Source organism: Quercus lobata, chromosome 4 (genome assembly GCF_001633185.2).
Source record: "Quercus lobata isolate SW786 chromosome 4, ValleyOak3.0 Primary Assembly, whole genome shotgun sequence".
Lineage (NCBI taxonomy): Eukaryota > Viridiplantae > Streptophyta > Magnoliopsida > Fagales > Fagaceae > Quercus > Quercus lobata.
In genome coordinates, this window is record NC_044907.1 from 74668782 (window position 1) to 74681042 (window position 12261).

Below are 12261 nucleotides of genomic sequence, written 5' to 3' on the forward strand. Positions count from 1 at the left end.
GTCAATTGGAGGAAAAAGATTTTTTTTTAAATGTCATAATTTGGAATTAATATTTTTTTTGCCCACGTTATAGTATATTGGGCATAGCTTTTAGCTTATATATTGGATTGCGGTGATTCAAGTTAGGCTGCAAAGCTAACTCAAAGTACTACAACTTTATAGTGTACAACGATAATCAATACTAATTGTTCAAATGTCAACAATTGTTGAAATAAAGAAATAGACAAGGTTTAAGATTTTGGATTGTGTGTAACAATCTTGAGGTGTGGATTTTGAGGTGGTGGATGCAGGCAACGATGAAAGGGATGGGTCATCGAGGGTCAATGGGTTAGTGGGTGTTTAAAGAGGGTAAGTTACTTCATTTTGTTTGAGGTATAAAATATTCGGACTAAAAATACATGTATGACTTATGCCAAAATGCCATAAATTGTATAATCAACTTGAAATTATTTTCAAATTGGCCAATATTTTTAGTTGCACCAAACACTTAAAATTGGAGATTTTTATTTTTTACTTTTTATTATACAGAAAAACAAACATAGATAGCTATTTCTTTTCCTTGTAAAATAGCAATGCTATTGCAAGGTTAAAAGCACAATTGTTTATCTTAAGAAAATAATAACAAAACTTATATAAAATTGATATTCACAAGACAATATTTTTGTAACTTAATTTATATTTATGTTTTGAATTCTCTATCTCCAATGTAACTATATATATATATATATATATGACGAAACTTAAATACAGCACCTTTTAAATTTAAACATATGTCCACTTAGGGCCCCCGACCCAAATAAAAAGGTAGGTAAATTGGTTATTAAAATCATACTTGGGGCCTTTGGGCTCCTCTCCTCCAAGAACATACCAGCCCAGGACCCAGCCCAACAAGGAAAAATAAGCCGTTTGACCTAATTCCAAATTTAAAAAAAGAAAAAAAAGAGACAGACAAGAGAGACAGAGATAGAGAGATAGAGAGACCGAGAGAGAATCAAGCATCAACCGCCACCGGCCACTGACCCACCGACCACGCCGCCGGCTTCTCCAACCTCCATCATCCCAATCTACCCAATTTCAAGTATTTATTCTCTCTTTTTCAAAATCTAATACTGATATGATATAGATTTCTCTGATGCTCTTTCTCCACACTATACATTTAATGTTTGCGTGAATATGTGATTGTGCTCTGTTTTTATGGAAGAGCCGTGAAGGAGCCAACTGGGTTTATTTTGAATTCAAATATGCTTCTGTCTTTATGTGATTCACATGTATTGTGTGAATGCACATAAAGTGTTTGATGAAATGCTCTACTGGAATTCCCTTTGGTTCTTTAGAAAAAAAATGTGGGATTTTGAGGTAACTAAATGAAGTTAGCTCTTTTTAGTGTTGGGTTTCCTAGAAAGTACTAGATGAAAGTAAATGGATGGGACTTAGGTTTATGTTTTGAGTTTCCAGATATGTAGGAAATCACACATTTTCTTAGATTTCAAATGATTAAAAATTTTATCTTTTAACTTAGAAAATGTGGGAAAAATAAAATATGGTTCTTTTACAATTTCTAATTTTCTATTTGCTTGAATTGGGTGCAATTTGAGCTGGCTTTTGGTAATGAATTTAGTTGAGGACCACGTTTAGCCATTCTTGGGTGCTGAAACCACCACCAGGCTTAGAGAAACATCTCTAATATAAAACTTTATTCAAATTCTACTGCCTCAAACCATTCCTAGAGCATCTTTTTAAAAGGCTCCAATGATTTCATTAACCCACAATTACATCCCTTAAAAATCATCTCATGAAATTTTGAACAACATTAAAGCCAAAATTCCAAATTGAAAAAAGAAATCTAGTTCAAATTTCATTTTTTCAAAAATGAAATGTGGGAAAATATATGAAATAATTTTGGTTGTACTCGCTGCATCAATTCTGTCAAAACTGTTTCTTTATGTAAAGTTTCCTTTTGGTATCCTGGGGCCATTAACCTACAATCTTTCAAAAGCCAAATATAATTGCACAAATACCTCACGCCAAGCTTGCCTTTTTCAGTATAGTGGCAATATAGTATATCAACAAACAGTCACTCCCTAGTCCCTATGCCATTATATAACTTTAAAGTTTATAGAAAGTTCTTTTTGTACACATGTGGAAGAAAAATCTTGAGAACAGCCCCTAAAAGGGGCCACAGGTGGTATGTATTGGACTTGAGGTGTCCTAACTGGGATATCTAATTATAAAGCCTCCAATCGATTGCTATGTGGTTTTTGATATTTTTGTCTGTCTGCTTATCTAAATCTGTTGAGGGTAATTAGTGATGAAATGTTATGATGATTAGCAAAATTGGATTTGTCTTCCACATCTTAAGTCACCAAAATTAATGGCAGTTTTATCTAAACATTTTTTTTTTATCAGATGTTTATCCCTCCCCCCCCCCCCCCCCTTTATTTTTTTCCTCTATTCTTGAGGGGTGTCTCTCTGTTTTGAGTGTTTTCAAGCATGAGCCTTTGTACATTTCAAATTGGCAGTTTATCTTTTGCATTCCATAAGCAAGTGTTTATTCTGTATTAATTTGGTTTGACTGATTTTGTGGGTTGGCATGCTATGTTTTTATTGTGATGCAAGTTATTGGGGGATTAATTTTACAGGGTAGCTTCTTATGGTAAAAAGGAAAAAAGTAAATCAAATTATATTTTCATTCTTAAATTTTTTTTTTAAAAAGTAAATTTGATTATAAATTCCTCAACATATGCAAACTAGCCATTTGTGTGTTAACTTTGTCACTGTCATAATATCTGGTTCTTTCTATTGAGTTTCTGACTCGTTCAGTTTCTTGACTTAATATACACTTTATGGCTTTGGGTTTGCAGATTAGTGGTAAAGGAAACTAGTTATGGCCACCGAGGAGACAAAAGACCCATTCAAGGGGGTTGACTGGAAAGCTGTTGGTGGTGACATGCAGAAGGACCCTGGTGCTAAGCCTGTTATAAAGAAGCGGCTCCCAAAAAAGATTAGGCAGATTCCAGAGTGCTACTTCCTTCCTCGAAGATCCTTACCATCTGCTATTGCCTTCTATGGGTCATGTATTGCTGGTGGAATTGGTGCTGGGATGCTGCTGGAGATCTGGATAAAAAAGAAAGTTAAAGGTTTGCTCTTGATTTTAGATTCTTAATTCCTGCATTTTAATGTTGGATTGAACCTATCCTGTCTTCCAGTTCTGTTCACATTTACTTTCAGGTCATAACAACTTATTTTCTGCATTTCTAGCAGTAGACACTCATCTACTGAAGACTTGTAAAATGGTATTGCTGCACCTTTTTTTTTTTTTTTTTTAATAAACAGTAATACTTATTAGAACACACACGAAAACAGTAATAATAGTGTTTTAAACCGGGTTTATAATACATTACATAACCGGAGTACAACTACAAAAGGTCCTAACCTTTGTAGTTGTAGACTGAGGTTATAAACAGTAAACACTAGACACACACAACTAATGTGGTATTGCTACACTTGGTAGCTCATAACTGCCAACTTAAAAGTTAAAATATTGAGAAGTAAAGGAAGTAGGGAAAAAAAGAAGAAGAAAATGCCGGAAAGTGTGATCCTGTCACATTGTTTCGATAAAAGAATGCGATCTATTCTTTTGAATTGTAACAAATAAATGAGACACAGATTCCGACTATTAGAATGATGATGATGGTGATCTGCAACATTCATAATGCCTAATACTAAATTGACGGGCATGTGTAGCTGGCATACAATTTGGACAGTAGCTTTCTTCACAAAACAGTGGAAGCTATTCCCTCTCGTGGTTGTGAAACTGTTAAGTTTTTTGTTTCTTAAACACAACATATTGGACACTTTTGGAAATATTACAGATATCTAATCACTGTTGTGCTGATGCGACCAATATATATATTGTTGAAAGTCTTTATGATTATCCTATCATACTTTTGTGCTCCGGGATGGTGCTTAATGGCAATGTACCTTTGCTCTTCTATTGCAGAGGATGGAGGTGTCATATGGGAGTTTGACAAGTAGAGCCTGGATTGCATTACCGGAGTCCCTGTCTAGATCATCCTTAATGATATGTATACCAAGGCTGTAACCTATAAAGAAAGCTAAATAAGTTTTTAGTGCTAAAAAATTGGTCTTAGCAAAGTTACATGCATGTTGCACAAATTTTGTGTATGTTCTTAGCTTGGCTTTTTATTCAGAATTTTGGAAAATTGAATTACAGGTTCGTTGTTATGAGGAATTGATTTCTTGGTGTATTTAGGAAAAGATAATTTATTTCTGTTGGCTATCCTTTTCTTCTCCTTCTTTATGGTAAAATATTTTGCGGATTTATATGTCATTTGTTGCATTATTATGTTCAAGGGCGGACAGAGCTTTGGGAAGAAATAGTGTTTTGTGTTCTGTATTACACAGCTCCAAGCCTAAAAAAGGAGGCATGTGGTTTGTTGATGTTGAACCTAAAACTAAGAACTAAGATGAATACGCGGTGTTGGATTTATTTCTTGTTATTTAGGCTAAAATCTGACTTACATCATTTAAGTTTGAATCCATTGTCATTTTTTTATTTAAAGTTTATTTTTTGGGCTCAACTTCACCCTTAAAGTTCACGTTTGTTGTCAATTTAGGCCTTTCATCTTTGAATTTTCATCAACAATTAAAACTAAAAAAAAAAAAAAAAATTATCTTTTAAATCAAAAATAAATTTCAAGATTAAAAAAAACCCCATATCACAAACTTAACAACATCCTACCAAAAAAAAAAAAAAAAACCGTATCACCCTTGGTCAAAACCCACTATCTACTACCAATCCAAATTAAACCCACCCAAAATTCAATAATAAAATGTTTAACTTCAAAGGGAAAAAAAATATAAATCAAACCTAAACAATCTTTTAAATCAAACCCTAACTGTAAAAGGAATCCAATGATGAACCCAATATAAATTCGAGAAAAATTGCACTAATGTTCCCTAAGATTTTTTTATTATTACACTCACCTTCTCTAAAATATAAATTATTTGCACTAACCTCTCTCGAATGGTTGAAAAAAATGTTCTAAAAAAATCCCAAATAATTTTTTTTTTAAATCCCAAATTTCCTATTAAAAGGGGCGTGGATGTGTGAAGTGTAAAATAGGAAATTCAATATTTTTTAAAGCATTTTTTCAATGATGGAAGATCAATTTAAATAGTCTGCATATTAGGAAAGACGGATGTCTTATTTCAAATTAGAAGGGAGGTGAGTGTAATAACGAAAAACCTCATGCGAGTTCAATGCAATTTTTCTAATAAATCTAGGCATGAACACGGGCATTAAACACTAAGAATTTTGGCTTAGGCATTGGTACCTCATATCAAACCAGGCATCATGCTTGACTCTACGATCAACACTACGACCAAACAAGCTAAGGTGTCACCATTTTGGCAAGAACAGAGCTCAACTACATCATCCCTATTAACAATCCACAATCAGTGAATGAGGGAGGGAAGAAGAATGATAAGGTGAAGAAGTTGACTCTGAACACACGTAAAATTTTCATATAGTTCCATTACAAATTGGTAAGGCAATGTTAATTTTGTTGAGCATATAATTTCTTGGTCTTAGATGGATTAACCTATGAGGGGTTAGAGAGGGTTAGTTGATCCTAGAGAAACATCGTACTAACATAAAATTCATTAATGCATTCAGGGACGGAACCAGAACTTGGAGTTAGGAGGGGTGACTCTGCTGCTAGCTGTGTGCGGCAGCTCCAATCTTTGAGTCTACTGCTTTACTACTAAAGATTTTTGTTTAAAATTTTTTTAATGGCCAAATTGTTTGTTCGGGGTAAAATAGATTGATTGGGCTTAATTTTTTTAGTTTTATTATTGGTAATTTTTGTTGTTAGGCTAATTTTTTTGGGCTTGTATATTTTGTTTTAGATTTAATCTATTAATTTTTTATGTCCTTTAAAAGGGGACAAATGCTAAAACTACAAAAAAAATTACAAATTACTAATATGATGAGTAGTTATTGATAAGTAAAAAGTGATGCAAGTATACGAACCAATAAAAATTTACTACCTCAATAATTTGTAAAAATGTTTGTGGCTATAACATTACTCTCAAAAGAATTGATAGCATTATTAAGGGGGGCAAAGTGTAATTTTATTGAACATAATTGCAAAAATTAGTACCAATTAATATAATAATATTTTTTTAAAAAAATTAGGGGGGGGGGGGCATTGCCCCCTAGTCCAATAACAGTTACGTCCCTGAATGCATTGTCTGGGTTATTGCTTGAGACTAGTTATTTTAGGCACATGTCTCTCATTTATTAGATTTTGATACGACTAATATGGTATCATTTGATACCAAATATCTTCTCCTAACTTAGGGTATCAAAAGGTGAGCACATTTTGGAGTTCCTTACATGTCTCATAACTCTTGAATTCCATGCCAATTGATTGCTCTAATGTGTTGCGAAACCAAGTAATGATCTTGTGGTTGTTGCTGCCCCAATCCTCAACAAGTGATGTGTAATCTTCATAAGACTTTTTCATAAGCATCTTGAGACTTCCAGCGATATAGATTTAGAATTTACATCTTTTGAGGGAACTAAGTATGCTCCAAGCCCAAATTAAGAAATTTTGCAACAAGAAAAATTAAGGATAGGAACTTGGGATCCAGCATTAAGCGAGGAAAAACCACTAGGAGTTGTTTATATAAAAAATACAAAACCCTAATTCTATTTGGTACAAAAAAAACCCTACTTATTGAATGACAAAAATACCGTATGTTTTGAAATAAAAGAACTAATACACCGGATTAAATACTTGTACTTAAAGGAAAAGTAGAATTGATGACCAAAAATAAATTAAAATAAAATTTTGCTTGCCTTTCCTGCCCTGCCATTAAACCAAAAGTGAGTTGTAGTCAATTTAATTTGACTTTGGTCCTGTCATTATCTCACATACATTACATGATACATAAAACACTATTTTTAAACTACCAATGCAGTCTATTAGTTCACAAATTAAAAAAAAAAAAAATGCAGTCTATTAACTAAATGGGTGTTTTAATGAGTGGCAGTAGAACCAAAATGATAGTAAGATTAAAAATATAAGTTTGAAAATGAAGAAAACTGAGAACTAAATTGAAAATACAACCAAAATATAGAGACAAAATAAAAATAAAAATAACAAATTAAACCTTATGGTTTTAAAAAGTAGAAAATCTTGGGGAAAATGTTCTCTCTCCTCTATGTTTGGGATAATTTACAATTCTCTCCTTTATCTAGGAAACCAACAAATTTCTTCTTTTATGTTCAAAAAAATGAATAAATACTCCCAATTCATTACGTTTTCAATTAAATCTAACAAAATCTTTTCAAAAAGTTATTAGTCATACACCACAAAGGAGAAAAAGTTGACGATTGCATTGTTATTTTCTTGGATTTCATTTTTAATCACTTGTGATTTCGTTAGATTTTTAAAAAAGTAGTGAATTGTGGATATTTGCTCATTTTCCAAAAATATAAAAAAATTGGCTAGTTTCAAATATAAAATGAGAACTATGAACTACTCTAAAGTACACCAAATATAAAGGGAAGGAGGAAAATGTTTTTTCCCCAAAAAAATAAAAAATTTAGCACTCATCCATCCTATCATGCTATATTAAACTTCTGTTTTTCTCAGTTTGTTTGTTTCGATGGAAAATGTTGTGTGAAAATAGTTTTTTATGTTTTCCAGCGTTTGATAGTATCAAAAAAAAATGAGTCAGAGGAAAACTATCTTTAGTTAACAAAAAAATATGGCTTATCTTTAGAGATTGTTCTCTACTAATGCTCTGTTTATTTCGACGATAATATTTTCTAGAAAATGAATTATTTTCCAAAAAGTATTTTCAATAAATCTATCACATTTTTCTATGTTTGGTAGCAAACTTAAATGAGTTGAAAAATAATTTTCTAACTTTCCTTATTTAGTTTGCTATAAGATAGAGTTGTTTTCCAAAAAAATTTAGTGGAAACGATCTTTAAAAATAAGTCATAATTTTTCTATTGACCAAAAATAATTTTCCATTGACTTATTTTTTTTGATTTTTTTTTTTTTTTTGGTGAAAAGGACGATTCATTAAACAAAACTAAAGAGCTACAGCACGATCAAGACAGATCCTGTCAAAAAACATGCCATTCAAATCAGCCTCAAAGGCTTCCAAAACGTCCACAGGCGGACTATGAAAAACAGAAAAATCTAAACAATGGGCTAAACCCATTCTAGCCATAACGTCAGCACAACGATTTGCTTGCCGGAAACAATGTTTGATCTGAACCTGATGGAAACGGTTCAAAAGATGTCTGCAATCATCCAATAAAGGAGAAACTACAAACTTAACATACTCAGGATTAAGCAATGCATGAACAAGACCTCTGGCATCTACTTCAACTATTAGGCATTGAATATTAAGGTTGCTGCACAGAAATAAACCATCCCACATTTCAGCTACAAAGGCACTTGCTGAACCAATATGCTTAGTGAACCCAACTAGCCACCTCCCATGCTCATTTCTCATGATGCCACCACAGCTAGCTCGACCATTGCTGCTGAAACTAGAACCATCAATGTTAAGTTTCTTCCAACCAATTGGAGGCCTCTCCCAACAAATCCTCTTAATCACATTGCACATAGATTGTCTAGGCGAGACTGCATAAAACAGAAACTCAACAACTTGATCACGAATGCATGCAGCTAGTCTCGGATTTTGGCTTTTCCCATTGAAAACAAATTGATTTCTGCACTTCCAGATACTCCACACAGTAATAGGAAATAAAATCCTCCATTGAAAGCCCCCATGGCTGCTGCTATCCTTCCCATTAGAGCTTAACCACTCCTACAAATCATCATTCCAAAACTCTCAGTTTTGCCACCCAACCCCCAGCTGTATCCACACGGCCTTAACCCTTGCACAGTCCCTAAGAGCATACAGAATAGATTCAAACTCCACTTGACAAATGGGACAACTATCATCTTCCTCCATACCCCTTCTCACGAAACGCCCCTTCACCCCTACACTGTTATGGGCACATCACCATATGAAAGATTTAACTTTAGGAAGAGTTTCCAGCTTCCAAACCCACCCTAATTTGAGCCGAGGATTATTATCATCCGCCAAAGACATTGAGTAAGCACTCTTTAAATCAAAAGAACCCCTCGGGTTGCCTGCCCATGCCAACTTATCACTTCCCCTACTCAAAGCTGAAACCGAAACTACCTGGATCAAAGACTTCAAGTCATAGGGAAGCTCAAAAGGGATCTGACCCCATTGCCACCCCGCATCTGTCAACACGTCTCTCACTCTTAAATGAATGGCCTCTCGGGTTAAGGGACCTTGAATCAGTTTACGCAAAGGCCCTTGAACCATCCAACAATCCAGCCAAAAATTTAAATTGCTATCTCTCCCAATCGTCCACATTGCACCTTTCTCAAAAGTGTCCATTCCTCTCTTCATCGCTCTCCAAATCGGAGAACTTGGAAGCCTATTCCCATTTCAAGCATTCACTCTTCTACTGCTGCAATATTTCTACCTTAACACTTGGGACCATAAAGCATCCTTTTCCGTGTGAAAACGCCAATTTAACTTGGCAAGAAGAGCATTGTTTCTACCTTTTGAAGCCTGCAGCCCAAGGTCCCCTTCATCCTTTGAATTAACCACTTTATGCCAGCCAACCCAATGAACTTTCTTAGCGGCTTCTGACGAACTCCAAAGAAAATTCCGGTTTACCCAGTCAATACCATCAAGGATTCTAATCGGCAATTGAGCACATTGCATGACATAAGCTGGAATGGCAGAGGAGGATGCTTGGATGAGCACCGTACGGCTAGCTAAAGATAGCAAATTAGCTTTCCATCCTGCTAGTTTGTTCTTTACCCTATCAAGAATGTAATTGAAGTCTTGAGAAGAAGATCTCGTGTGTCTAATTGGGAAACCGAGATATTTTCCAAGTGATGGGGTAGAGTGGAACCCAAGAATATCACAAAAGGATTCCCTGCTATCCCTATCCACGTTTGGCGAGAAAAACACTCTAGATTTGGCTTCACTCACAGTTTGTCCCAATATCTTGCAAAAAGAATCCAACACATCTCTTATTGTGGAGCAATTAATTGCATCTGCTCTAGCAAAAAGAACTAAGTCATCCGCAAAAAACATGTGAGAAAAAGCCGATCCACTTTGGGACACCTTAACCGGCTGCCAAAGCTTGGCATGGCATTTTTCTTGAATAAGCTGACCAAGAAACTCCATACATAAGATGAAGAGGTATGGTGAAAGAGGGTCGCCTTGCCTAATCCCCCTTGAAGGGTATATCGGCTCCAAAGCTTCCCCATTGACCATAATTTCCGTCAAAACAAAAGATACACAGCTCATAATTAGCTCCACTAGATCCTCTGGAAAGTTAGCTCTAATCATCATATCTCTAATGAAACTCCACTCAAGTTTATCATATGCCTGTTCCAAATCAATCTTCAAGGCCATATACCCCACATTTCCTCTCTTTTTGCTAAAAGAATGTATGATCTCTTGAACAATGATTGCATTATCAACACTTTTCCTTCCCAGTACGAAAGCTGATTGGAGAGGGGAAATGAGCTTAACCAAAAAGGGCCTAACCCTTGAAACAATAATCTTTGTGACAACCTTGTAAACAGTGTTACACAAACTAATAGGACGATAATTACCCAAAGTTTCAGGACCTTGAATCTTAGGAATGAGGGTAATGTGGGTCCTATTCAAGAACTCCGAAATTTTCCTATCCGAAAAAATTTTCCCAATTTCCTCCAAGACTGATTTACCCACAACCAACCAGAATCTTTGGAAGAATCCGGCGTGCAGCCCATCTGGACCAGGAGCTTTGAAATGCTTGAGTGACCAAAGGGCAGATTTAATCTCCTCCTCCGAAGCAGCCCCACTAATACTCATCTTCTCTTCCTCTGATAGCTTGGCTTGCCAATGGGAAACTAGAGGGTCAATCCGAGGGCTACTCAGATGCGAGGAAGTATACACTCCCTTAAAACCCCTTTTGATGAACTCCCTAACTCCTATCTCCTCATGAATCCATTCCCCAGTTAGGTCTTTTATGGCTAGAATCTGATGTCTTTTCCTTCTAACCAGGGTCGAGACATGGTAAAAAGCTGTGTTTCGGTCTCCCTGAATCATCCAATTCACTCGGGACTTCAAAGCCCAAAATTCCTCCTTTTGAGTAAGCACCACTTCAAGCTTCCGTTGCAATTCACTCTCTAAATTAAGGAGAAAATTTGAAGGCCTAACCGACACAACCTTATGGATGCCATTTAACCTAGCCATAATGCTCTTCTTTTTTTTAAAAATATTTTCAAAGTTCAATTTATTCCACTTAGCTGCATCTTCAGTGAAAACCTTTACTACCTCAGTCAACGAAGAATTTGGATGCCACGCCTGAGAAACAACCCTTGGAAAGGAGGGGTCAGACAACCAACAAGATTGAAACCTAAAAGGCCTCTTCCTCCCTACAAAAGGTCTTGGTTGCATATCAAGCAAAACGGGGCAATGGTCTGAATGGCATCTAGTGAGATGTATAACTTTTGCATTAGGAAACAATAAGCACCATCTTGGGTTCACAAAAAACCTATCTATCCGTTCTTGAATGAGAGTTTAAAGAGGTCTTTTATTTGTCCAAGTAAAGTGAGCCCCCGTAAAACCAATATCAATCATGTTATATTTATCCAAACAATCTTTGAATAGTAAGGATTTGCTCACACTCACTGGCCTACCACCAAACTTATCTTCCCCAGTAAGCGGCTCATTGAAATCCCCTGCAATAACCTAAGGCATATCATGTAAATCAGCAATCTTACTTAAATTATTCCATAAAATGTGCCGTTCGGCACTCCTAGGACTAGCATAAATAGCAGAGAACAACCAATTAGAGTCAGAATTTGGTACCTTTACAATAGCATGAATCTCCTGCTCAGTGTTAGCCAAATGTGTGACATCCACCCTTTCCGAATTCCACAGCATCCACAGGCCCCCAGCAAGACCAATGGTGTCCGTATGGATAGCATTCTCAAAAGGAAGCCTATCGGTGATCTCCCTAGCTCTCACCCCACTAATGTGAGTCTCCATCACAACTAAAATCACTGGATTGTGGATACGAAACAACTTTCTCATATGATCTTGGAAATTGGGCTTCAAAGCCCCCCTACAATTCCATATTAACACATTCATGATGACAAAGAG

General features: G+C 35.5%; 1 protein-coding gene across 1 annotated transcript; it reads left to right on the forward strand.

Annotated features, from left to right (window-relative positions):
• Nucleotides 1-918: 918 nt before the first annotated feature.
• On the forward strand, nt 919-4278 carry LOC115983875. The gene is made up of 3 exons (XM_031106719.1): nt 919-1078; nt 2862-3137; nt 4001-4278. The coding sequence occupies exons 2-3, from the start codon at nt 2885-2887 to the stop codon at nt 4033-4035; spliced, it is 288 nt and encodes a 95-aa protein (XP_030962579.1). The 5' UTR covers nt 919-1078; nt 2862-2884; the 3' UTR covers nt 4036-4278.
• The last annotated feature ends 7983 nt before the right edge of the window (nt 4279-12261 follow it).

Coding starts and splice junctions, on each gene's coding strand:
- LOC115983875 (XM_031106719.1), top strand. CDS start 2,885: ATGGCCACCGAGGAGACAAAAGACCCATTCAAGGGGGTTGACTGGAAA. Junction 3,138..4,000: donor GATAAAAAAGAAAGTTAAAG/GTTTGCTCTTGA, acceptor CTTCTATTGCAG/AGGATGGAGGTGTCATATGG.